At 44.0% G+C, this 27408-nt stretch overlaps 1 protein-coding gene across 3 annotated transcripts in view; it reads left to right on the top strand.

Annotated features, from left to right (window-relative positions):
• Window positions 1-27408, top strand: part of GRIA3 (glutamate ionotropic receptor AMPA type subunit 3) — a 141594-nt gene that overhangs the window by 105830 nt on the left and 8356 nt on the right. For 2 of the 3 annotated variants that reach the window (XR_010029753.1, XM_063170602.1), the window contains exons 12-14: window positions 758-956; window positions 14913-15160; window positions 15716-15830. Coding sequence is in view for 2 of the 3 variants with exons in the window: in XM_063170602.1 (XP_063026672.1) it covers window positions 758-956; window positions 14913-15160; window positions 15716-15830 (562 nt within the window). In the remaining variant the exon portion in view is untranslated. The remainder of the gene's footprint in view (window positions 1-757; window positions 957-14912; window positions 15161-15715; window positions 15831-27408) is intronic. The other variant, XM_063170603.1, reaches the window with a different exon arrangement.

The following is a 27408-nucleotide window of genomic DNA, read 5'->3' as shown; positions in this document are numbered from 1 at the left end:
CCTTTAAAAAAAAAAAACAAAAACCAAAGACTGCAATTAAAATCTAAACATGGGTTTTTTCTGTTTCCTTCTCTGTTGCTCTGGTGCTTATAAAGCAGGGATATGCTTGACTTGGAACAGTGCAATATGCATATTTTAATTAACATAAAACATAAACCAAACCAGCCTCTCTTCCCACTTCCATATGCAGATTCAGTTTGTAATTCCTGCTAGGATGTGATGAGAGAAGGGTACTGGATCACTTTTGGTACATTCTTTTCCATGTTTACTCAGATTCCTTTTTGCAGTTTACTGTATGTTACATTTGGGGAGTGGATGCATTAAAAAGTGCATTTATGTCCTTTAAGCTGAGCAAAGGGACATAATGCTGGCATATCCCAATATGTCCAGTACAGGGAAAGGTTGGGCACAGAGAGACAACAAAAATCTCCTGGGAAAAGCCTTCTCCAACAAAGGATTTTTGGAAGTCAGGAGAGCTTGTTTCTCTCCTCAAATTAATTATCTCTTAATTTACTGTTCTTGTTTTCATTGAAAGAATGCAAAAAGAGTTGCACTAGGTAAGACCAGGTAAGACCTGGTAAGGCCAGGTGTTCACTCCTGAGGGAGGTTATCAGGAGCTGGCTCACACTCCACCTGTTCACAGATACCTGGAAGATCTGGACAAAAGGGTTGTGCATGTGAATTTCTCCTCAGTGAAGAAAGAAAAAAAATCAAGGATTGTCTTCAAAGCAATTTAATGATGTGTGTTTTTCCATAGATCTCTCTCAGGGCGAATTGTCGGAGGAGTCTGGTGGTTCTTCACTCTCATCATTATCTCTTCCTACACTGCTAATCTCGCTGCCTTCCTTACGGTGGAAAGGATGGTTTCACCCATAGAGAGTGCAGAGGACCTGGCTAAACAAACTGAAATAGCCTATGGCACTTTGGATTCAGGTTCAACCAAAGAATTCTTTAGAGTAAGTCTGTTAAATCTCCTTTAAGTGCCTTGTTTATGTGTTTCTGTTGTTTGATTTTATGCAGCTGTAATAGCCATCCTATGCTTTGTGCAATCAGGACAGGCCTGAGTGCAGATTTTAATATCAAAAGGCATTTTATCAAAAATGGGTGGTTTTGCTTAACCTGAAACATCTCAAGGTGGAAAACGTGACCTCTGCTGTCATGGGAAGAGTTTTGTAACACCAGTTTCAGAACCTTGGTCTGGTGAGCAATAATGCAGTGGTTGGCACAATATTTAGCAGAGAAGACTCTTGCAAGGAGTGATGCTCTTGACCTACTTGCTGTGCGTGCCCAGCTGGCAGCCAGTAATGCCATCCCACGGCAGTGCTCCCTTGCCAGAATGGAGGGGGATGGGAGGCCTCTGTGCTGCTCATTCCTGGTGGAGCATTGATTGCTGCCATTGTTGTGTCTCTAGTGCTCACCAGCATCTGGCTGTGGCTGTATGTGACACTCGGGTAAAAATTTTGTTCCTCAGAACTCTGGTTGTTTTTCACCTTGGTTAGGGAGATGCGGGGTTTGCAACATTTGGGGGTGGGGGCAGGTGCACACTTTTATTTAAGATCATCCTTCCTTCTCCTCTTGCCAAGCCACAGGCTGAACTGCAGACAGTTTGGTGAGAGGCATTAGGAACTCTAAATATGATCTCAGTTCACTTTTATGTCTCTGAAAACGTCATCCTGAAAAGCTCTTATTTCTTTCCAAGGGTGAACTGGAATGCTCAGGCCTTTCAGGGAGCTCTTGGTTCTCTCTCAGCAGTGCCAATCAGATGCCATTCAAACCAACATTTTTTTTGTATAGAAGAGTGGTCAGTGCTGCAGGACTAATTACTGCCTGTCATGCATACTGGCCAGGTGCAAGCAGAGGGAGGAGGGAGACAAAAAAACCCTTGCTGCTGTAGGCTGATGAAATACTGAGGGCTCCTTGTAGAAATACTCAGGGCTCCTTGAATTTACTTAAAATTTCAATGCATGACACAGACATCTGATGTAAACCTGAAAGGGAATGCATAGGTATTTTATGAAGCTTTTGCACCCTGCCTGTAATGTCTTTATATTAAAAGAGATACTCAGTGGTTCTTAATTAACTCTGGTAGCAGGTACATTACAGCAGCTTCTGTTTGTGTTAAAATCCTGCGAGATAAACACTGACCTTGTAAGGGTGACATCAGTGTATAAAAATTTTTGTTCTGCTTAATTATCAACCCAAGGCACTATTATGCCTACAACAACAAGTTGGGTGAACCTGTCAAAAGAGGTAGCACAATTTGTTCAGAAATATTGGTGCTGTTTATAGTCACTATACTGATCTTAGGGGGAAAATGCCTTCTTTTGACTATCTTGTTACAGTTCATATAGAAAGTGGAATTGTATGGGGATGTTACTTCATTTCCTTAATAGTTTGACACAGCAAGCAAACTCCTTCTCACAGAGAGATCAAAGGAATGAGTGTTTCATGTGAAAGGATACAAAGTCTGGTAAATGTAGGAATGCTTTGTTGTGCTGCTAATAATCTTGAGATGAATTGTGTCTCTCTGCTGGTGCTGGGAAAAGCAGGGTTGTAAATGAGCTGATCTGTCAGGAGCTGCCAGCTCCATCAGGCCAGGACAGGAGTTGGATGGGATGGACAAGAGCAGAGCCCCAGCAGTGTGGAGCAAGGCCGAATGGGCCAAGTGGGAAGAAGAATGAGCCCTAAGGGTGCTTCTCTCTCTTTGGCATTCTCAAGGCACACAACATAATTTCAGTTGTATTAACTTTTACAGAGTAATTAATTTGAGTAGAGTGATGCATCCATGAAAGTGTTGTAATTAGAGTCTTCTTCAGTTGATTTGAAAAGGGCAAAAGCTTTGCCTTAGAACAAATGCGTGTGTTCGCATAACTAGTTTGTTGTACAGTCTTTATTAGTTACTTAATAAGACAGTAAAGGTGTCTGAAACTTCAAATGACTTAGAGGACTCCTGCTTTCCGAGGACCTGCAGCACAGACTGCACCTCTCTGTGTTTTAGGGTGCTTGTTCTCCCTTGGTATCTCTTTGCACTCTGCTACCAAAGTGGAAGTGACAGTGCTCTGAGTTGGAAAAAGCCATGAGTTCTCTTGAGTACAGGGTGATGCTTATCCCCTGTGTAAGGGAAATATCCTGCACCTATTTTCCCCCAGCATTTTCCTAGCTTAAACAGCAGTTAGCTGAGTGGCTCATGATCATTTACTCAGTGAGAAAGGAGTAACTTGTCTTTATAGCTGGGCCATGGCTTCACACAGGAGGTTCAGGACAGTCTCTCCAAGATCCCATTAAGAAGCTTGTATGGTATATCTCTAAAGCTGTAAGGCTAAAATGTTCCTCAAAGATACTAGCCAGATCCTGATCTTAATCACTGCTGTTGGTCAGTGGAAGGTGCCAGACTGACAGTAGCTGCCTCCTGATGCATTATAAAGGGATAACGTGTAAGTGAGCTTCAGATCCCCACCATCTTGTCTGCATGTGCTAGAAGGAGTTCCTCCAGGCCATGGCTCCCTTCTGCTAGCCCCATTTCCAGACAGCATCACTTTTGAAGGTTTTTTTTATAGTGTGAATACCTGAAACTGGACTGATACCAGCCTCTCAATTCAGATGAACAGATGGTAATGACTTTGAGCCACTTCAGACCTGGGCAGACTCCAGCTCATGACCTATTTTCCAGTGTTGGCAGTTTCCCTAAGCGTGGCAGTGCCTCCTGGGCAGAGGCTGTCCCAGCTATGGGGTTAAGCTGGATACACCACTGCTGCCCGAGGCTTGCACAGCGGCTGCTTTGGCGTGACACTGCTCTCACAGTCCCAGCACTGCTCTCACAATGCCAACACTGCTCTCACAGTTCCAACACTGCTCTCACAATTCCAGCCAGAGCTGGTATTTTATAACAGTTTCACAGCAGACACTGTTTACACTCCTCACTTGTTGGTGATTCTCTGCATAAGGGCATTTGTCCTCCCAGTATATCTAAGATTCAGAGGAACCTTCCTGTATTCTCATGGTTGTTGCTCGTTTCTGCTCAGAAACATCTTACATTTTGCACTAATTAGCTTATAAAGGCATTTAAATGGCAATCAATAGATTACATCAATTCTCTTTTGGCTTTCAAAGGGCACTCATCCATATTGAAAAGAAAGAACCTCTCCTGAGATATTTATTAACACATGGACTCAGATTAAGGACTCCAAAATTCCTCTTTCTCTTTCTTGAAGGTTGGTGAAGGCCTGTATGAGAAGAAGTTTCAAATCCCTAAGCTACTTTTAAAGGTCTATCTGTTAGAATTAACATCTTCTAATACATTCAATTAAAGTTTCAGCATATCTGAGCAGCTTATCAAATCAATATAATGCCATTTAATCCAAATTTAGCACTGAGCCTAAGTATAATACCACACTCTAATACTTCACCTCCAATATGCATATATTCAAAAGGCATGACCTTTACAATCAATTAATGATTCTTGTCTAAACTTGGCTGTATTTAAACTTCAGCAGGACATGTTTGTAGACATTTAGAAATATAAATTGCCCTTGAATTTATGGTTGTTTCTTTTAATTGATAGCAGATATCTCTGTTCAGGGGCTTCTGCAATTTCTTTTAATTGATAGCAGATATCTCTGTTCAGGGGCTTCTGCAAAATACCTTGCCAATTGTGTGTTTGATCATTGACAAACACAGCTGACCTGCTAGTACACTTCACTAAGAACTTATGTAGTTAATCACTGTTCACAAAATAAAGGAGAGAAGAAGATCTCCAACGAATGTTACTTTATTGTAGAAATTTATCTTTGTATATTTCTCAGCACAAGTTTAAGGATGTCCCCAACCAAACAACTCAGCTACCAAGTGGCTCTCCCATGCCTCAGGTGGAATGACTTGTCCTGAAGTCAGTTCCTGATTTTTCCTCCTGGAAATGTCATTAATTGCCAGATCTGTTGAGAATTTCAGTAGAAAGACCGAAGGTCCTTTGGGCATGATGGTTGTTCCAGCTCTTACAGTTGGTTTTCCTCAAAAAGTGATTCTTCGCAAACCAAATTCAGATGTGAGCCTTTTCTGGACTTTGTCAATACACAAAATATGTATAAACCCACAGTTTTTAAGACACAGGAAGTCATGCTAAGGATGGCCACTTAAGATGTTTCCCATTTTGTGACTATTCTGAAATTAGAATAGTTCATCATGCTCAGTAGGGACAGATAGAAAAGCATGAGTTGTGCTAGCAGGAGGCTTTGCATTTCTGGTTGTCCATAGTGAGGAGAGGTGCATGCAAACAGCTACCAGAAAAAGCAGTAAGTGGGAAGGAGATTGGTGAGGTATCTCTTGAAAAGAAACTTAAGTACCAAATTGTCAAGCTGGTAAAACTAAAGGTAATATAGAAAAAAAATTGTTGGAAAGCAAAGAAAAAAACACCAGGCAGATTAACACCAAAACAGAAAATGAACATTTATCTGAAAGAACAGTGAAAGAGCAAACTCCAAATACTATTGAAATTAAAAGAAAACATTCCTTTAACCCATCAAAAGGATTTAGAAATACCTTCAGCTAAAATGGGGTAACTCAGACCTCCCCTCCTGTTCCATAGAGCTTTGTGCTGGGCTGTGTGAGGAGGGGCTGTGGTGGCACCAGTGGGTCCCTCCTGGCTCAAAACAGCCAAGTGCCACTTGCCCCCCCCCCAGCTGGCAGCATGCAGAGAGGGTTCCCCATTCAGGTGCCTCTGACAGTGGAGGTGAGGCCAGTGCCAGTCAGGCATCCAAGCAGGAGCACAGCTCCATGGCAGAGCCTCGGGAGAGAGTGAGGAATTATGTCTGTAATGTGTTCAGAAGCACCAGTGTGTTACACCCGTTATGAGTTAAAGAGCTCATTGCTTTCCTCTGATGATAAGGTTGTGTGAAGATGAGAGGGAAATAAATTCCAGCAGTTTAGGTAAGGAGAAGCCTTGGGTTCTACACCCCTGGCTGCCATATGATTTTTATGCATTCTGTCCAATCAAACGATATTGAGATCATCATTAGAGGCCATTAAAAACACCATTGTGAACTCTGTGCATGCAGCACTAAGGGCTTCATCTGTAGTTAAACTCTTTGATTTTTAATTTCAAAATTTATTTTGCTAGTAAAGATGAAGGACTTTTTTTTAGCACTGCAGTCATACAAATGCTTTGCTTTTGCCTTAGGATAAAACTATGATTACCAGTTTGGAGGTTTCTGTGCACTTGACATTGAGCTAAACAACACAGTCATCATGACAAATTCCTGACAAAAATATTGAAATGTGATTTTATTTATGAACATTAAAGAATAGAACATCACAGAAAAGTGGTAGCTTCAAAGATGAGTTTTATAGATCTTCAATGTGGCAGTTGTTAATCATAAAAAGTACTGTAGTTTAACTGTTTTTAAACACAGAAGGTGCGAAAATTTTATTCACCTATATATTTTCTCTCTCTTCCCCTGTTTGATATAGGTGGAAGCATGTACAAATATTAAAAGGTGACTATATGCGTGCAGAGGGATCAGAGCCTCTCCATTGCATTGATGATGGATGGTCTGCTGGTGGGGTTCGTTTATCTCTTGAACCTCCTTTCTGCCACATGGCCAACAGGCAGTTTTAAAGGCAACAGGAAATCAAATGTGACATAATTGCAAAAGAAATGGTTTCCCATGAAGTGATCTAATGTCTTTAGGCCTGTAGATTGGAGAGGGAAATGTATCCTTACAGGAACTAAAATTAACGGCTCATCCATCATCTACTTCTTGGAAAGGAAGCATTTGAATGGAGCTGGGCTTAAGGTGACTGAACCATTTTACTAATTTCAGCAGGCAAGTCAAGATTTAGCAAAGCTTTCAGTCAGCACTTACTAACAAATATTTGAATAAATCTGTCCATTATCTTCAATAACAGATGGCATTTGTCTATAGCTCGTGTTTGTGGCTGAGGCTTTCCAGCTCACCTCTGTCTCCATACCACCCAGCAGTCACCTTCTGTAAGAGCAGAGCTGTGGGTTCTGGGGACCAGGTAGTGAGAGGGGCTGCCACCCATGGGAAGCTGCACACAGAGGGGCTGCAGCCTGTGGGAAGCCAGACACAGCAGCTCACAGTGGGTTAACACTGTAACTGTGTCTGTACCACAGAGGGAAGCAGAGAGTGCCTGGGGGGAAAATCACTTGCTGTTTGAATGCTCTACTTTTTGGAGAGAAGCTCTATGATAATGATAATGACATTGCCCAAGACAGCGAGGACCCTGGTTTTTCAAGTCTCTACTACTTTATGTAATGCTGCTGTGTCACATTAGTACATGCTTATTAGAGATTCATTTAAAATACATGGGTGCTGATAAATGACTCACAGCACTGCTACTGTTGCTTTTGCATAATTAGGAAATACATGAAGGTTTAGAAACTCTAATGATGTGAATATGAAACATCCCCTCTTGCAGTCCACTGGGATTTCTCCATCATTGCCTGTATATTGGCCTTTTCTGTCTGGAGCTGAAAACTCATTCGACCTGACAGTGTTCAGATCATGTGCTGGAAATGCCGTTCTCTGTTAATTTATTACGGGCCAAATCCAGAGCAGGGCTGGTTGTGCTGCTCAGTTGCCCAGACAAGACAACTCTGCTGAATATGTCACTGCTGGAAAGATGCCCCTTAGCCTGAAGGCTGACGTAAGCCTCCCTCCAGCCAGCTTGAGCGTGTGCTGCTCCTGCTCCCCGGGCAGACAGACAGACAGGCAGACAGACAGACAGACAGGCTTACCCAGCACAGCTGTCCAGATCCCTGGTGTGTGCCACCCTGTCACCCCCAGCACTGCTTCCCCAGGGCAAGCTCTGCCCGAGCACTGGCTCTGTCCCTGAGTCACAGAGGATTTACAAAGGCAGCTTGTCTCTGGAAAAGACTTTCATTTTAATTTCCCAATCAGCATTGCAACAAGGAGGAGTAAAGGCAGCAATAAAGTGAGGAGATGAATACAGTCTGAAGTTCAGTGTTGTGCCAGGAAAGGGCATCTTAAAATCTTGATTTACATTCTGCTGCTCAGACTGTTACTGACATGTCAGCAGCGTCTGGCTGCAGCCGGAGTGACTCTGCTTGTCTGTGCGAGCTGAGCTCGCTGCACAAGAGCTGCCTGTTAAAAAGCAGCTACAGCACATCACCCCCCCGCTGCCAAAGGTCACACTTTGAAAAGGACCATGATATACAGAGAAAAAGTCTCAAAACACACCTCCTGAAATGTTGTAGTATTTCTGTAAGACACTTCCTTTAGTAATCAGGCCACTGTCTGTGTCAGGTGTGGAAAAACTAATGATGCTGAAGCCTGGAAGGGCTTTATTAGGCTGCTTCCCCATCTGTTTGGGTGGGCAGCACTGCTGTGGACTGTCCTTCCCCACCATCACCACCTCCACCAGCCTCCTGCTGGACTCCCCACCCCTCAGCCCCATGCAGAGTAGTCTGCATCTTGGCATAGAGGATTCTAGAGAAAAGCAGCAGCCCGGGGGTTTGCAGGCCTGGTCCTTCTGCTCTCTGGGCTTCGTTTGCCCAACTGGGAAAGAAAAATGCCATTTCTAAAGCCTAAGTTATCATTTGAGCAATAAACCAACATGACAATGTCTCCCATCATATGCTTGGCTGTAAAATATTATCAAGTCACCAGGCCACCCTTTCTTTTACGTGTGTGCATGCACTCTCAAAGATTTGTGTGCTCCTACAAACATACAGACTCGTTTATATGTGCATGCTTCAACCTTGCTTTTCTGTGGCATCCCACAAATTCATAAACTGTGGGTAGAGATTGGTGGACTTGGGGTTTGGCCTTGCTGGAAGAGAAATGCCCTGACCTACTTTCTTCTGCCGAGAATGTAATAAAAGCAAGAGGTTCGTGTAATGATGGGATTGATTTTTCTGTCCATATAGGTAAGTAAATTGCTGGCATCACAAGTTATCTGTGGCTAAAAGCTGTGACATTGATCTATTAGACTCTGCCCTATGACCTTCAGTAAATGGCATCTCTGCTTTCATGTCCTCTCTGGGGAAAGGGGACTAATGGTGCCCTCTGGCCTTCAGGAGACCTATTTTTACCTTCTCAGTAAAGAGCTTGGAAATCTCAGGCAGAGGGACCTTAATAATAATATTTATCATGTTCTTATGTAGCATCATCATTAGGCTGGCCTCCATGTGCTCCAGGGCTGAGATTAGGCTGAGGGCTCCCACCAGTGTCCCTCACTCCCCCCAGAGGCAGCTCTGCCAGGAATGACTCAACATGAGGCTTAAAGGGAGTGGAAAGGCACCAAACCAAAGCCAAATCCAAACAGCAAACACAGTGGTGCCACTCCATTGCAATTTGCCATAGTAGAAGTTCAGTTAAGCCACTGCCTAAACCCTGTGGATATCAGTGGGGCCCAAGCCAGGCAGCAGCAGCAGCAGTACCGAGGCTGTCTCTTGGCAGTTTTTTCATTCCTGTTTTGTAGCTTGCTTTTAAATGGTTCATAAGCTCCTGGACTCATTAACTGCTGCAGAAGAGCTAATTGCACACGTGGAGGACAAGCAATGAGTGATGGTAATGAAGCTATGGTTCACACTTAACTGCCCAAGTTCATTCCAGTGAGGTGTACCTCCATACAAAGCGAGGTGTGATCTGTAGAAAGGCAGCATGTATTATTCACATTAAATACCTGCACTGATTTTAGTATGGACCGTTGTGTTTTGTATCAGCAACATCTGTCTGACTTAAGGGCTGTAAATCTCCCGTGTTAGAGAGCTATAATGTGGTCGCAGGGCCCATGCAGCAGAGGGGAGTGGTAAGTCTGCTGCTCTAGGACCTTTATTGATGTTTCTGCTTACCTTTATGTGTGTGCTGCAGTCTGGATGCTCCACATGCTTTTTTATTTTGCTACACTTTGTTTATCACTCTTAGTTTTGAAGGCAGAGGTAAAAAAATCAGTACTACCTGAAATTTCTTGAAGTATAAAACAGAGTTATGCAGTTATATAATATAAAACTGGATTTTTAAAATAGCATTTATTTGATTATATGCGGATTATGACTGGATGATCAACAGCTCTCACCTATAGGAGAACAATTTGAGCTTGACTGCTGGGAAATCACTTCCTAGTCCCTGTCATAAGAAATTAAGGACCATTTTAGTAATTTTTAATAAAATATCCCAACAGGGTGCACAAGGAGACATTTTGAAGAAGACCTTCAAGTTGTGGAGGAGGTGGTAGGGAGAGCTGAATGTTCTAAAATAGATAAAGGGCATCTCTGTAACATTCTTTAACTAGAAAGGAGCAGCCTTGCTTCCTTCAAATACAGCAACTTCACCCCTACTCAGTAGTGGAGGAGGTGACACAATGTCACTTTTAGCAGAAGTGTGAGACAGATGTCTGCAGAGGGGGAAGGGAATTCAGTCGTTGGGAGAAGGCTTCATATTTAGAGCTAAATTTAACCAGTGTCAAGGAATTGTCCAAGGTGTGCTGGGGTCTGCTAGGTATCTCTAGGTGATTTAGGATGTACGAAAGTGAAACCAAGGCATCAGGTCTAGCCCAGCTGGAGCTACATTTGTAGATGCTGGATTGAAGAAATAGCTACAACTGAGAGGCAAATGTGCCTCCTTCCCTTGCCTGTGTCACTCACCCAGCCCTGACTGGCCATGCACACTCTGGCTGATTTTTCGTTTCACTGCTGGAGTCAACCACACAGCAAAACTAGGAGAATTAGAATGAAAGACAGTGTTAAAATTGTGCACTGATGGAATTGGCATCTTCTTTTCAAATGAATGCATTGCTACCCAGAAGAAATGTGTATTTAGGTGCTGATTAGTAACGGGCCAAGTGAAGTGAGTCCTTGGTACAAGAGCTGCTGGCTCTGCTGACATGGAAGGGAGCTGCCTGCACCCTTGGCTGGGGTGTTTGTGGCTTATATTTCTGCATAAACATATCCAAATAAAGAAAAAAAAAAGCCAGCATTATTGACAAAGCAAAGGCCAGTTCTATTTATATCTGCAGTAAGGCTGCGATAATGAAGACGCTTTAATGTGTCTCAGGGCCTAGATGAAACACTGAAAATGTTGCTTTTAAGAAAAAAATTATAATAATATCCCCTTGAAATCCCAAGGAAATGTGTGTGGTGGACTTGTGGAGAGCAATATCAAAGAAACAGGAGTTGCAGAGCATAGGGAGTTAATACAGTTATGGGCTTTGAATTGGCTTAAATCTTTGCTTTTAAGGTTTTTTTTTTCGTAAGGATCTCTTTAAAAGTAACACTTTATTGACAGAGAGAATGTTTTACTGCCACTGAACTCTAGCAACAGTGCAGATCTGTCAGACCTTGCCTTACTTAGGAGTGTAAATCCTTTCTCTGTGGTTGCTTCTGCTGTCTGGCCCCTTTTATGGGTGTCAGACTCCTAGGGGGGCTGGGAGAGGCAGTGTCAATGTCTGCAGAGGAGGACAGATGGGTAAGAATGTTCTTTCAACACAGAATTTGGAGCTTTATAGTTAGGAAAGACATTTTTCTTTTCTGAAAGTCTTTTAGGGGCTTCTAGGGTGGTTGAGTTTTGTGGAGGCAATTGGAAAAAATATTTACTAAAATATTTTTATGTCATTTCATCCTGTTGCATCTTTGACCAGCTTTAATCAACTGGTTGTTTCATGGCATTGAGCAGGTTTAAAATATGGCTCTAGGAGCAGAAAATGCCTTTGAGCATTGCTGAGCAGGTGTCACTGCTCTTCTGGTGGCACTGTCCCTTTCTCCAAGCAGCCTCATCATAGGTAATTTATTTCACTTATTAGGAATCTGGGTGAATGGCTGCAAAAATCACCACTAACCAAGCAGGACTCAATGGCCAGAGCCCATCACATCCCTGGTCCTCTCTCTCAGGACCCCTGAGATCCTCAGCCAGACTGTGCTCCAAAACCAATACATGCATTTTAGATTAACCTATCCCAGTCAACACATGCTTTGTTTGTTTCTAGCTTGAATTTTTGTCTACTTCTACCAGATCAGATTGCTATTCTTATTTAGTTAATTTGATGATAACAAGATATTATGAAAATCCCACTTGGCAGAAGAAGAGGTGGACAATGACCATATAGAAATGGGAACTGATTTTTAACTACATCATCCAGAAGAGTTAAATGAAGGCAACAGACTATAAAGCTTAGGCTATTTGTTGAAGTTGAAAAGAGATCAGGTTTTCAGTTGTAGAATTTGGTTTTCTGAAGCGTGAATGATGATTTTCACCCTTTACCCTTGGAGCAGGGAACATGCTTTGTGGACCATGTGCAGCCCTGTGCATGCTGTTGGCACTCAGAGATAACTGGGATTATTAACAATGCACAGATGTACTGGCCATTGCTTTCAGGTAGTCAGGCCAGGTGGAAAGAGTATGAAAGAACTTATGACAGACAGGTATTCACATGTGAGTTAAAAGATTGAAAGGAAAAGAAATCTGGTTTATCTGGGTAATTAAAGGCACACTCTGCAGAGGAAAACAAGCAAAAGCATACGTAGAGCATGCACAATTTGGAAGGCACACGAGATCAGCTTGCTGAGAGGTATAAAGAGTAAAGATGGTTTTCTACCTTCCTTTTGTCCCTTGGGTGCCTGTTTGCAAATATAAATGGCCAGGTGTGTTTGTATTATTTATGTTAAAAGAAGATGAAGGTTGTAAGGCAGAGAACCTTGAAACTAAGACACGCCAGGATTGCCACTGCTCCTGCAGTCTCTGTGTTGGCCATCCAGGCTGTTTTATGTTCCCTTCGTGCCCAAGAGAGCTGCACAAGAAGGGCTGGCAGGCTGGCCAGGGGCAGTGCCTGGGACTCTGCCTGTGCTGCCACCTGCATAGGTACAGAGCTGTCACCTGCTCTGCTGCCCACAGGGCACAGGGAGACACTACTTCTGGTATCCCTGGAATCCCCACAGCCCCTCTGGCAGGTTCCTGGGAGCCATGCAGTGCCCAGCTCTGGGCAGCTCCCAGCAGGGCAGGAGATGAGGAAATGCCCACATCCATTAAGTGGGTTGTTGGAAAAGCAGGAGCACCAAGTCAGTGTGCTCGCAGAGGGCACCTTGAGCAGGCAGTGATTATCAGGGTGTGGCTATCAGGGTGTTCTGGCTGCCAGCCCATGGGAGCCTGGCCCTGAGCCCCAGTGAGATTCCCTTCTTGGGCAGGATCCATGGTCCTGCAGTCAGCTGAGGCTTAGCACTCCCTGCAGGGGCTGAGCTATCACATTCAACTCTCAAATTCAGAGCCACTGTCCTCATCTCAGGCTATTCAGTGTTTAGTGTTGCAGGGGAAAGTCAGGAAAATCCAGATTCCTTCTTTCAGCTGGGTAAGGACCATTTCAGACCCCAGTTACATCCCTCTTTGTCCTGATGCTGGGCAAACACAGCTGTACAGCCCCTCTTTAGTTAAGTGATGCTCTCTCTGACTTGTTTTTCACCCAGCCACCACCCAGCCAGCCCCTCTTGATTGTTGTCTCTCTGTCGTCAGATGGGCCATGTTTCCTGTCGTCAGATGGGCTGATTCTAATTGGTTTGCATTTTCAGTTGTTTTTCAGTTCATCAGGAAGGATGAAATAAAATGCTGCCCTCCATGCTCCTCTCTATCCACTGTAGCAGCACCAGCTGAGCAAGTTAATCTGAGGAGCAGGGCAGGCAGGGCTTACTCCCTGTGAAGTGTTTGGAGGCTGGTTGTTAAGCATTACATTACTCAAAATGCATTAAATTGTCCTGGATGAGGAGGAAGCATGTCTTGATCATCAAGCTGATGGACATTAGCAGTCTTCCACCACAAGGTTGCTAAATTTGAACTAGATTTAGCTACTGCCTCCTTCATTCCTATTCTGCAGGGAAAGCTGTGGACAGGGAACTGGCAAGGAATATGAGGCATAAATTCAAGGTACCCACAACTTGGACTGAAAGCCTTATATAAATCTTTGGGATTTCTAGACTTTGGAGAAATGCAGTTTGCATTACTGCTTTCTGTTGACCAAGCAGGAAAGTTTAACTGGTAGTCCAGGATACAAATTCTTGACAGTCTGGAGGTGGCTTTGAGATCTGAGGGTGGCTTAAATGTTACTGGTGGAGAAGAGTGAGAAGGGGAAGTAACACATTCCTCAACATTTCAAGGTTTACAAAGCTTGTATGCTGAGCTAGAGGCTGTTAGGTTTTGCTCAGTCTCAGAACAGGCAAATCAGGAAAAAATATAGATGGGTGACAGGCAGTTAACCAGTGATTTTTTCAGCTTATTGCTAATATTTGTATTTGCTGTCTTTTAGGAAAATGGGAAAACAAATTTTGAATATTTGACTATTGATTCATAAAACATTTTGTAATTACTGTTTATATCCCTTGTTTGAGCATCTCTGTTGGCAGCCACTAGAATGTCATGGTCTCCTATATCAGAGACCTGCCATTGCCACTGTGAAAAGCACACTCCTGCCTTACTGAAAACTTGTAATAGGCAACTGCCAGCCCTTCCTAGCTGCAATTAGTGTAAAAAAAAAACAATGCTGAAGACTTGTGTGAAGAGGGAGAGGCTCCTTTGGCATCTGTTGGCCAAGATGGATGAGCTGGGATTTCTCATCCTCCCTCTGGTTCAGTAGCAGAGCAGCACATGGGTAGGTAAACCCAGCACAGAACAGGAGCTGGGGCTGGGATAGGCACACACCGTTGCTCATTCTGAGGCTGCCAGTTACTCAGCAATGAGTAAATAAATGTCTGAGATTTGCTTCTCCCTCCCCAAACATTTTGTCTTTTGGTCTTTGTTCAGGGGGCAATGTATCTCTCTCCAAGCTACCTTGACTTCTTTGATCTGTTAGCCCTAATCAGCTACAGGGTGTCATTATACCTCCAAGCCAGCTAAGCCCAAGGAGCTCAGTCTTGCCAACATGACTGTTCATTTCCTTCCTTTCATCTCTCCCAGAGGTCAAAAATAGCTGTCTATGAGAAAATGTGGTCGTACATGAAGTCGGCAGAGCCCTCGGTGTTCACCAAGACGACGGCGGACGGGGTGGCCAGGGTGAGGAAGTCCAAGGGCAAGTTTGCCTTCCTACTGGAGTCCACGATGAACGAGTACATCGAGCAGCGCAAGCCCTGCGACACCATGAAAGTTGGAGGCAACCTGGATTCCAAGGGCTATGGTGTAGCAACCCCCAAAGGCTCAGCATTAAGGTGGGTGGAATAATATAACAATATCCATGTTGTTATAGTATTCCACCTACCCTGATGTATTGTGTTGTCATTTTCTTTCTTGTGGATTTTGAGGTAACTTAAAAGTTTAAAATCTTCAATATTCCATGGAGTTAAATAAGACGGTAAATTATGGTTTCATTTATTTAATGCATCCATTTTTTGTGTTCTCTTCGTGTTGTCCTCTCTGATTGTTTGTTGCTGTTTTAATTTTACAGTTCAATGGCTTTTTCAATTTAAATGGTAAAAGCCAAGTTAACCTGCCATATGTGACGAATGTTAACTGCATGATGTGGTGTTGTTACTTTTTTTCTCAAAGACGATTTCCCCATCCCGCACACTTCAGTTTTGAGCAAATGTTATCCTCCATGCCACCTTCCAATATTTAACCCTGTATTTGCTGTACAGACATTTTGATAGCTCCACGTTCTGTGAAATTTTAGCCAATTTGTCCTCTTGTGCTCCTTTTTTTATACGTTACGATTATCCTAAGCATTTGTGCATTTTTTCTTACAAGTTATGTTTTATCGTTTCAAGAAATGCTGTTAACCTGGCAGTATTAAAACTGAATGAGCAAGGCCTCTTGGACAAATTGAAAAACAAATGGTGGTACGACAAAGGAGAGTGCGGCAGCGGGGGAGGTGACTCCAAGGTCAGCCTCAATGTCACCACAATCGGGTACCTTAGCAAAGAGTAATCGGCAAGGCTGTTATTTTGCTTCTCAAGAAAAAAAACTCAAAAAGAAAGCAGATGAAAATTATTTCACTAATTCTGGTGGGGAAAAATACCTCTGATTTCTTGTTCAGTAGCTCTTTCAAAGAAACAGTCTTATTTAATATCATCAGCGGGTTTGTTCGAGCTTGGAAACCTTATTTAACTAACAGATAGAAAGCCTAGTGTTGGTGAGACCTATGCAAAGTAAGTCAGTGAGGTAATTGTACAAGAAACTGGTGATCACCTCTGGTCACTGTCCCAACCCTTGAGAGCAAGGGTTTATGAGACTTTTTTTTGCCAGGACCAGCTGTGCCAGCACAGACCTGGGTGAAAGAGCTCCTCTTTCCTTTGGCCTTTTGGGAAGGTTTTGGAAATGTTGCCTGGAGCATTCAGATGTCACCTTTTGTTCAGCAGTGATCAGTCTTCTGCACACTCCTGTGCAGGAGCCCTGAGTCTGTGTTTGACATGCCTTTGATACCGATGTGGACTCAAATCTGGCTCTGGTGGCAGTCGTGGCAGCCTTATCACTGCCTTCTGCTGAGCTGAGGCTTCCCCCAGCCTTCCAGGCAGCCTGTACTGCACCTTCACAAAGTTACTTCAGTGAGCTCATGTATTGCAAATGTTAACTAGTGTGCTTTCCTCCTGCCAGCTTTGCCCTGTAGGACTGGCAATCCTTTTCTGCAGTCTTTAACCCAGTGAGGATAAGCTATAGCTAGAGTTGGCTGGGTGTTGTTGATCACTGTGGGTGCAAGAATTACCAAGAAAATTAATTTAAATGACATTGTTATACTGAAAAGTATTGAAATTCATTTTTATAGTGACACTCTCCTACATCTAGTAAAACCACATCTTTAGGGAGCAATAACTCCTAATCTCTGCAATAAAAATGCTTCAGATTTGGTCCAAAATCAATAATAACAGTAAACTGCAGTTTCGGACAATTACTGCAAATTACTGCTACAATCTATTCATAAGAGTTGCATACAGTTGGCTATATAGGAAATTGCTCAGCTCGTCATGTCTACTGCTAGCAAAAGCCACTGTGTAATATTAAAGGAAGGAAAAGCTCTTGAATTTGGATTGATTCAGTAGCTGGAGGTCTGCAGTGCTCAGCAGCAGCCTGGAGATGAGCACAAGCTTTTTTATGCTTTTTAGCTCTGCTGCTCATCCTTCACAAAACATTTTTATATGTCATATTTGCCAGTATATTAAATGTTTAATATCCTCCTGGGATCCAGCACCTCATTGTCTAATGCTGCCTCCCTGAAAAAAAACTCTTCATACAAACCAGCTTCAGTGAACTTCATTGCTTCAAGTTCATTGAATTAAACCCAGCCAATAACACTTACAGCCCTAAGGAAACTAAAGAGGGCTTTTTAAATGGCTACAGTTAGGGCAGGGCCATCCTTCTATTTTTGCTTGTGCTGGAAGATGTTTTACAAAGAACAATGCTATTTGGCAGGCCCTTGGCCTGGTCAGGCAATGTTGAGGGAGTGGAGTCTGGGGTAACCTCAGTTGGAACCCAGAGAAGAGGGAAGGGGAGCAAACACAATAATGTGTGTTTTGCTGGTTTAGTCCCAAGTGATGTCTGTCTGCAGTTTGTTGTAGCACGCCATGGTGAAGGACTTTGAGCTATAGGTGAGGGGTTTGAGCTATAGTCACCAGCTCTTGGGGCACAGCTTAGCTGGCAGAAGTCCCCAAAGAGGAGAACATGGGAGGTAGAAGACCTCCCGCAGAAGACAAAGCTAAGGGAGGTGGGGAAGGGGTTAGTGGCTGTTTCTAGAGGTGTGGTAAAGCAAAGGGCTTTTTTGTCACAAAGTGGCTCTTCTTTTGAGGTAGTTCTGTAGGCCCTGAGCCCTGCACACTGCAGTGTGGCTCCGTGGCAGCAGACAGGCAGAGCCTTCGCAGCACATCCCCATCACTGGCCAGGCCCTGCCCCAGCCCAGGAGGAGCCCCACTGCCCTCTCAGGAAAGATGAGTTCTGGTGCTGCCCCTTGTGCACTGCAGCTCCAAGAGTCTTGCTGGCCTCTCTCTCCTCACTGTCCTCCCACCAGAAGTTGCCCCCATCATCTCATCCCATCTCTCCAGTTAATTGTTTATATGAGCACAGCTTCATTTGTAGGTCATTCAGAGGAGTCACTGCAAACTGTTACTTTTTTCCCTTTTACCTTAAAGGAGGTGGCAGCTGGGGGAATGAGGATGGGGTGGTGCAGGTGCCTGAGGTGCAGATACAGACCTTGCCCTCCATTGCTCACTCGGGGCAGCTCTCTCTACTGGCTGAGCTGACAGACTCCTCTCTCAGCTTCCCCAGTAGAGACCCGGGCTTGGGAAATCGCTGCCCCCAGTTGGCAATCAGCCACTTCTTGCCTCCTGGCAGTGGGTTGTGCAATGGGTTGTGTGTAGATGTGAGTCATGGCAGACTGCTGGTGCCGGTTTCTTAAGCTGAGTTCCTCTGTGACTGATACTTTAGCTCTTGCTGAAGGCCAGAGGTGAGTATGAGCCTGTTTGCTTGTGCCAGTGCCATCGTTGTACTGCAAAGGACCCGGCCGCCCTCCCTGCTCGTGCTCCCTGCGCTCTGGCATGCGGTGTGCCCGTGCTCCGAGAGGAATCCTTCTGAGTTGTGAGTTTGTCTCGTTACCGTATCTCACCACCTCTGGAAAATTAAACAGTGACTTCCATTTTCACAAGGATTTTTGGGTCTTGCAGTGGGAAAAATGAAAGGTATTCAATTGGCTTTCTGCAGACTTTGAATCTCTTGGTTTGCAGAGTGCAAGGTTAGGCCTGTGGGCATTCCATGCTCCTGGGGTTCACTTGTAATTCAAGACTTAAGAGATTGTGCCATTTTAATGAGTTTATTTTAAAGGCCTCAGCTGATATGTGTCTTGTGTTCAGTGCTAGCAGTCTGTGCCAGTGCTGGTGTGTGCAGAGGGTGCCAGTGTTGGTACTGCCCTGGCAAAGGCAATGACCCAATTTCAGTAGTGGTCCTTATTTAACAAGTCTGAAGGGGAATATGCTCCATCCGTACATAATTTCTCTGGGATGCATGTCAATACATGTGGGCTGACTTGGCTGATGCAGACGTTCTGGTACGTGCATCAAAACTCATTCACTTAGCTCTCCGAAATGAGCTTGAATTTAGTTTCATGGCAAAATTATCCTCTCTTCAAATGCTCTTATACATGCAAACTGAAAGTTCTCAATCATGAGAGAATACAAAATAGCAGTTGTAAAAAAAAACATATTCCAGGAAATATGTTGCAGTGTATTACAAGTTTGGAAACTAATTATTTTGTTTATTATACAGTCCTATAATCTTGGAGCTGAGTTATGGCTGAATAGGGATTTAACAAGAATTAGACAAAAGGGGATGCAGATGGCGGTCACAGCCTGAGTGACTTAAGTGAAACTAATTATTCAGTTGCATAGGAACAATTTCCTGCTAAGATAAATTTCCATAGTTCTGCTGTTGATAAATTTCTTGTATTCTTATACCTTCATGGTAACATTTAATGGCAACCAACGTGGAAGGAGAATGTTTGAATGCAGCTTCTCATCAGCTTTGCCTGCCAAGATTCCCTGCTACTTACTTGACTTAATTTCTTTAATATATTCTTTTTTAGGCTGATACCTCTTTTGGACTACACCAGAGAAATGACATGCAATGTAAATTATTTCATTTTCCAATTGTTTCTTTTTAATCAGAGAATTGCTTTTCCAGTTTGCTAGTTGAGTTCTGCCCTCAGAGCTGTGCTCCATACAATATTCCATTCCCAAGACCTTCAGAGCTGTGAGTGTGGTCATTAGCAGATGGGATCTGTTCCCCTGTGTCTGTGTGCTGTTTTGGTTTGATACATTTTCAGCACAGCCGTTAGCATTTGCAGCATAACTTTTTTAAGTGGCATATTTTTAGAAGAAATCTGTTATGCTTTATTTTAGATGATACCTGATGCCTAAAGAGCACCATTGCCAAACACGTCGTGCATAAAAGAGGACATTTGGGGAAATGGCTATCTTAAAAAGATGCAGCACGATTTATTTGAGCCATTTGTTTGAAATTATGTTCATCAGCATGAATTTCCTTGTCATCCATACTATAGGCCTGCGTTATGAGCTGGAAAAAGATAAAATGGCTGATCAGAGCCAGTGACAGTAACACAGAGCTAATTCATGCTCAGAGCTGGGAAAGTAATATGAAATTACTGTATTGTGCAAATTAGTGACAAAGCAAAATAATGCTTTAAAAGGAAGACACCAGAATATTGGTTTAATTGACAGCTATTACTTTATAGCGTATTAAGAAATAATACTGTGTATGTTTTGTGGCAGTGATGAAGTCTTAATGCTCTAGGAGTTCATTGGAGCATCTCAGAGCTCTGCCAAGAAGGGCAGAGAGCCTGCTCTGGTTTGCAGAAACAGCAGTGCTGTTGTGCAGTTTGTTGGGGGTGTTTTCCTGGAAATGGAACTGGGAGAAGCAGCACTATAATTTGGAAAGAGTAGGTTGCCTATGCTGGGAAGGAGTTGGTGGAGTCAGAACCACTGGTGTCCAAGAATGTGGAACTGTTTAGTTTTGCCAGTATAACCTTTAGCATCGTGGAGACTGGCTTTGCTGCCTTGCCAAAGCCATCTCAGACCTGAGTGTGCAAGGAGACCTGTTTGTGCAGCATTAATTGTGGCAGACCTGGGGCTCCTGCCTAGACGCCATGTCCTGCCTTTATGGCCACAAGAAATCTTAAAGACTTGTTAATTATGCACTCCTTTTGATAGGTGGTGCTTAACAGTTAATTTCCATAGATTGCTTACATGAGTCATTTCTCCTGCACTGTAAGTATCAGTATGGGAAAAGTCAAAGCAGAAGGCTCTGTGGTACTGGAAAAGGAAAAAAGGAAAACCATCAGCTGGAAGTGGAGCTCCCAGCAGCAGGAGCAGGACCCTTCCTTTGTATGTCTCCCTGGGGGTCTGGGCTTGGTTGTTTCTCTTTAATACTAGCTGCTGTCATTTAACATACAAAGGGAAAAGTAAATGCCTTTCTTCTTCTTCAAAGTGACTCTAACGTTTCAGCATTCTGCTCACGTGGACACAGGCACTGGTGCTGCTCTGTGGATTTCTCTGTGCTGCTGGGACTGTAACCATGGGCTGAGTGCCTCTAGCTTTTGTACACAACATAGCTGTTCCTCGAATGTCTTGTGGACTAGCCTTGGGACTAAGCAGCACCCACCTGCAGCCTGCTGAGGAGTCAAGAGCAGGAGTCACAGAAGAAGCCGTTTCAAGAAGAAAATAAAGATGGGGGGAAATGGATGTGCCTAGAGACAAGAGAAAGAGAAGGTGAGGGGATAGCCAGCATGCAAGGTAAGTTGAGTCTCTTGCTCATACCATCCAGGTTAGAAAGGACCCAAGCAGTGGCAGGAAAGCTCCATGCTGCTCTCTCAGATTTGTAGGTTTGAGCACAATGTTGGGCACCTGCCCTCCTTTGCTCTTCTTCCACCCTCTCACATCCATACCTCAAGTGTCAGGCACTGCTGTGAACGAGCTGCAGTGGCTTGTTACGGCTTGTATTTCCTAATCCAGTCAGCCTGTATTATTGCATTAGCACTTGGCACTTCTCTTAAATTATGATCCTGTTAGTACAGAGTTTAATTTGTTTGAGCTACATTTGTGAAACGTGTAAATATTCTTTCATAGAGACACTGCTGCTGCCAAACACAGGCTGCAGACTCTGCAGAGAGCAGAAGGACCTGCAGCCTCACCTGGTAACACATCTGAGTCTGTAGAGGTGTGCACAGAGTGTTTATAGATGATGCAATGAGATCATGCCCTCAAACACCCTAATTTAAAATGTATACCTGGTGACCAAAGGAAAAACGCTTCACATTCCACAAGGATAAACTGGATGCTCCAACCTGTAATGGCAGGTTACTCCTGCCCAATAATGGAGACTATAACAAAGTTCTGTTATGGACAACTATTGCAGCTACTGAGTGCTCAGCAGGAGCTAAATCCATCCCCTGGCAGCCAGGGAGCTGCAGCCCCAGGATACTCCTCACCATCACTCAGGGCCACAGGGTCTTGAGCAAAGGGAACTGCTGCTGGCTCTGCTGTTGAGGAAAAACATCCACTGCCAGGGGATTTATTGCTCTGCCTCCAAGCACTACCCCAGCCATCAACATGCAGCATATTTCTTTTAGGTGCCTGGGGGATATATAGGGCTTGAGGTGCTGAGTTTTAAATTTTCTAATTGTGCAAGCTCTTTGTCTTTCCCAGCTAGATGGCTTTCCCTTTTATCCCTTCCTCTGCCCACCCATAAAGCATTTCAATCCCTCAAATGTTGACTCTTGGAAATGTGCAACTGCTGGTAATACAGGGCAGGGAAAAAGTGGTGTGGGTCTGAAATGGTAGCAAAGAGCAACCAAGGGGGCTCGTTATTTAAAAAAGAAATGCCCAGTGCTTTTTGCATTTTTTCATTGAATATTGAATGTTCAGTGTGGAATACCAAAGATCACTTTTTGATACAGAAGGTAGGAAGTAGTGATTGACAAGAAGGAGCAGGGATTGACCATGTGGGTTTTTGATGTATTTTCAGGGCTCTTTCACTCCTCCTTGAGGTGCCAGGCAACTGTAGTCTTTAAACAAATGTAGTGGGTTTGGATAAGGAGCCCATTTCCAAGCAAAGTCTTCCCCATCCCTCAGTGTGGGTGTGTCACAAAACATGAAGCCATGGCACAGAAACATTGCTAAATTGGTAAATTGCAACAGGCAGCTGGATGATCTGATCTGAGCAAGGGCAGAGCCTTTGGACGATGCACTCACCCGCAGGTTTTGTATCTATTCAGAAGTTATTTCAGTAACAAGATCTGACAAAAAGTCCATTCAATAGTTACAGATCAGGCTGGGATTTATACAGCTTGGGGGAATAAAGTGCCTTATTTGATTTAGATGGGTCTTTAACCTCGGGCGATGCCCTCTAGAGAGTAGTGCTGGACTTGCTGTATCTTCCTAGATTGTTTCTATCTTTATATTTTAATGATACCAAGATGGTTGTTAGTGATATTTTTTATGGTATCCTGTCAAATTAAGCAGAGAGCCTGGACTTGATTTCTGCCTTTGTCAGTCCCTGCACAGCCCTGTGCCTGTGCAGGCTGGCTCGGGGATGCAGCAGTGGCCACTTGCCTTCTGGCCCACTCAGCTCCAGTCAGTAGCACTGGAGGCTGCATTCAGCATCACCTCCTCTCCTCCTGCAGCAGGGCAGGGAAGGCTGGTGGTTCTGTGTGATGTGTGTGAGTGAGGGATTTCTCTGCTTGGCTGGAAGCACTGCCAGGCAGTGGTGCCATTGTTCAGGGTCACACTGAGGGTAGCTCAGTTGGTCAGAGCAGGGTGCTGATAAGACCAAGATTGTGGGTTCAGTCCCTGTATGGACCTTTCATTTAAGAGCTGGACTCACTGGTCCTTGTGGGTCCATTCCAGCTCAGAATGTTTTGTTATTCTCTAATCTCTGTGCTCTTCAGGTATTTTGCCTCTCAGAGCATGGTAAGTGTGGCGTGTCCCACGTGTCACAGCAAGCTGCCCTCTGTGCTTTCCCTGAAGTTAGGGGGGATTAGCTAGTGACACCAGCAGGAACAATTAATTCAGCATTTTCAGTAGTTTTGTCCAGGAGGATTTTAGGAAGCATTTTGGATTTAGAAAATACTTGTTTGCACCTTATTCTTCTTGCCTTTCTCTGAGGCACTGTGAGGTGGATTTTAGAAACCCAAGTGTTTAACATCTGAACTCTTTGATGTTATAATGGTTTTGGTTGGGTTGTGCTGATGTCAGCAATCCCGGGGATGTTCATAGGGAACAGCTCTGGTCATAAGGAACAAAGGAAGACATTTCTTGCTGTAAAAGTGAGAGTGCTCCAAATATGTCAGCTTCCTAAACTAAAAGGATTAGGCAAAACCAACAGGGATTATTTAATTATAAAATGAATTTATTATTATTTAATTATAAACAAGTGAAAAAACACTTTATAATGTACTAACCAAGACCTGGTGCCACCATGGACTCTCAGCTCCTTCACATCACTGAGATTTGGACAGGAGGGTAATGAGCCCTTTGCAGAGGCTGAGCCCTTGGTCTGACTGTGGGGCTTGGCCAAGTGAGAACTCTGATGCAGAGGGAGGATGTCACCTTTCATTAGGAAGGACAGATTTGGACTCTTAGGAGGGACAGATTTGCCAGAAGCCTCCTGTGGCTTTATGTTGCTCTGGTGCCACAAATCAGCAATAAATCTGGCCTAGCCAGATACTAGACCAGAGTTACAGCTGTTCTATGCCATGCAGTGTGACACAGCCAGAACCCAGGGCTGCCTTTGGCACTGTGATTTCACCTTCTCCTGGCACCCAAAGGGCCAGTACCAGTACAGGGAATCACAAACAGCTTTGCTGTAAGTGCTGCATCCCAAGGGATGTGTGCCTGCATTTCCATGACACTTCTCCAACCAGAGGATTTGGTTGTCTGCTGTTGTGCTGCTGGGAAAAATGAATGAGGGCATGTTGGCAATACCCAGGATTGTGCATTGTGGTAGCTGCAGTGTTAAATACACAGGGAGCTCTGTTAGCCAAGGACAGTTCTGGTGACCATATTTACTGTATGTTTGGAGCCAGCATCCATCTGCTTTTGTCAGAAGGATCCCCACTGCCACTGGCCTTAAATTGCTTAGCTTCACCTCTTAAATGAACTCTGTATTGCTGGGTAAGATGGCACATGTCCCTCCACAGTGCTGCTGGGGACATGGATGTCCTGGCCAAGTAGCCTGCAGAGCCTGTGGAGCTCTCCTGTGCCGGGGCCACTCCTGAGCAGTGAAACTGCAGTGGTTGGAGGTCTTGCCCAGTGTTTGACATCTCCTGAGCCAGCCAGGCATCCCTCCCTGGCTGAAGTGCTGATCAGGTCTGCTGCACCTTGTGCTCTGCTATCCTGAGCCACAGCCCCAGGCACACAAGAAGAGAGAGGATGTTTTCAAGACCAGAGAGGAGCTCTGAATGCTGAATGATATTCTGACCTTCCTTCAAATTCATGGGTGATTTCTTTACCTTCTACCCCTAAAAAAGCTATGTTTGGATTCTCAAGATGGCTGCAAGCAACACTGTTGTGAAAATGCCACACTGTGCTCCTGATACTCTACAGAAAATGAGGAACCAGCTGATGGTGAGTGAAGGAACACTTGCGGCTGTAAAACCCAGGTAGTGAGAGGCAGCCCATGCACTGCCCTCCCCATCCTGTGCCACCCCAAGGAAGCCCTTGAATTGGTGCTTTGAAGAGCCTTGCTTGTTGCACCTTTACTTTGCAGCTTGCTTTTCTGAAAGATTGCATCTAAAAATTGTAAATGAATTCTGAGCAATGGTTTGTCTGGTTTGAAAGGAGCGATGTGCCGTCTGCCGAGTTCATTCACTCTCCTTGGCAGTGATTGGGTTTGGGTATAACATTTATATTACATCCATTAGAGCATGGAATGGGATGTGAATTATCCAAAGCTGTTCCAATCATCACTTAAATCTTTTCTAGATTGCAAGTAATAAACATAACTACAGTGTTGCTGAGACTTCATGCCACTCAAACACCAGTTAGACAGAGCTGAAAAATTCTGCAGATTATTGGGTGAGTTGTTCAAGTCCTAAAGTGACTTCTGTTCCCAGTTCTCACCTCTAGTGGTCATTGACTCCTTGTATCACCTGCTGCAACTTTGAGGACCAACCCAAACACTGGCAGCAAAGGCACTGGCATCTTTCCTGGAAAATGGCCCTTTCCTGGCAGGATCGCAATGTTCTTTTCATAAATTAGCAGTGCTTTTCCAAGAAACTGCTCAGATTCTTCACTACAGTCCAAGTTCCTTCAGGAAGGGGTCCTGTTTACAGCACTAGCACACAAACATGATGGCCAGTAACTGGAACCCACCTGCCAAAAGGAGCAGCCTGGCCAGCCTTTGCAGTCATCTGTGGGACTGCAGCCTGCTGGCCATGTGTCTTAAGCTGGTAGAAGTTAGTGATGGCAGTAGGTGGAACATCTGGTTTAGGGTTGTCTTCTTTAAATAGGTGCAGGTGAAATCATGACAATTAACCTGAAAAGCCAATAATCGCACCACTAAAAACCTATAATTTATAATTTTAGAGGGTCAGAAGTTCTACCTTCCCACTTTCTGGACTAATAAAGATCTGCCTCTTCAACAATTAATTTACTTGTCTTCTACTTCAAGCTTGTTCTGGCCAGAAAGAATGGAAAGAAATAACACCACCAGTTTTCTCAGTGGAGATAACATTTACTGCAACTAATCTGAAACTGGGGCTTTGGTAAGAGGAGGCAAGGCAAGAAATCTCTCAGACAGGTAAGGCTGTCTCAAAGAGAAGAGGAGAGAGCAGATGGCCTCTGAGTCATTGTGTTCCCTCTTTTTTATATTAATTGCATGAATAGAAGATGGGGAATAATGAAATATAAAAGTAATAAATGCTTTGCAAAGAGCACATAGCAGCTCCTTCTTCTGAGAAGGAGCATCTGCATGGTGAACCTACTCAGTCTGGGAACAATGTCATGTTTTGTACAGGATCAACCTGCATGACCAAGTGCTGAAGCACCTCCTGAATTTGAGGGAGAGGTGGTCCAAGTTTTTAAATTTAACCTGAAGCTTTGGGGATGCAGCTCAGGGATGAGATTTTAATGAGTTTGTTTTTCAAAACTCAGTTCATTCCATCAGTATCATCCTGTCCTCTGGGACCACCAGCAGCAAAGGGTGCAAAGGGCGTCTGGGTCTGGTGTCCTGCACCCAGACAGGCTGAAGTGCAGCAGGGAGGAGGCCCCAGGGCCACACAGCAAAAGGAAAAGGAGGTCCTCTTTGGGATGGTGTCATATTAAATCTGGAAGAAGACTGGCACAGCTTGTTTTCTAGCAGTAGCTGATGGCCGAAGAGGGGAAGGTTATGCTGCCAGCACCTGAATGGAGTCTCCTAACAGGGTGGCAGAGAAATGAAGCAGCTGAAACACCAATAAACCCCACTTCTGTCAAGGTATAAAATCGTGTTTGTGGCAGTCTCTGTAAAGCCTATAAAACAGGTGGGCACTGATCTTACAGTCATGCTGCTCTTAAAAGAAACAATCATTGCAGATGGCTTAATTCCCCTCTAAGGGCAGTACTATCCCTTATGAGGCTCCTGGTATTGTTTCTCTAAAGTGAAGTCTGACAATCATTTGTAGAAAAAAAGTCTTAGCAGGGTTTGGTAAAGCTGCCCAAGAGAACCAGCCTCACAGGTTTAAGCCTCTGTGATTCAGATCATACTGGATGAAAAACAAAAGCAAGGAAACAACAAAATCCTTCAGTTGTGGGAAGGAAGAAAAACACTGCCAGTTTCTGGACAAGAATACCATCCTGTGGAATCCACAATGCTGATATCCTGGTCCAAATGGCCTCATCTCATTTTCTGGGCATACAGAGCACAACAAGAGAACACAAGCTCTCAAACCTCTGAACATTTTACTTTTATCAAAGCAACCAAGCTA

This window comes from Melospiza melodia, chromosome 16, assembly GCF_035770615.1.
Source record: "Melospiza melodia melodia isolate bMelMel2 chromosome 16, bMelMel2.pri, whole genome shotgun sequence".
Classification (NCBI taxonomy): Eukaryota; Metazoa; Chordata; class Aves; order Passeriformes; family Passerellidae; genus Melospiza; species Melospiza melodia.
This window is presented reverse-complemented; position numbering and strand designations above follow the sequence as displayed.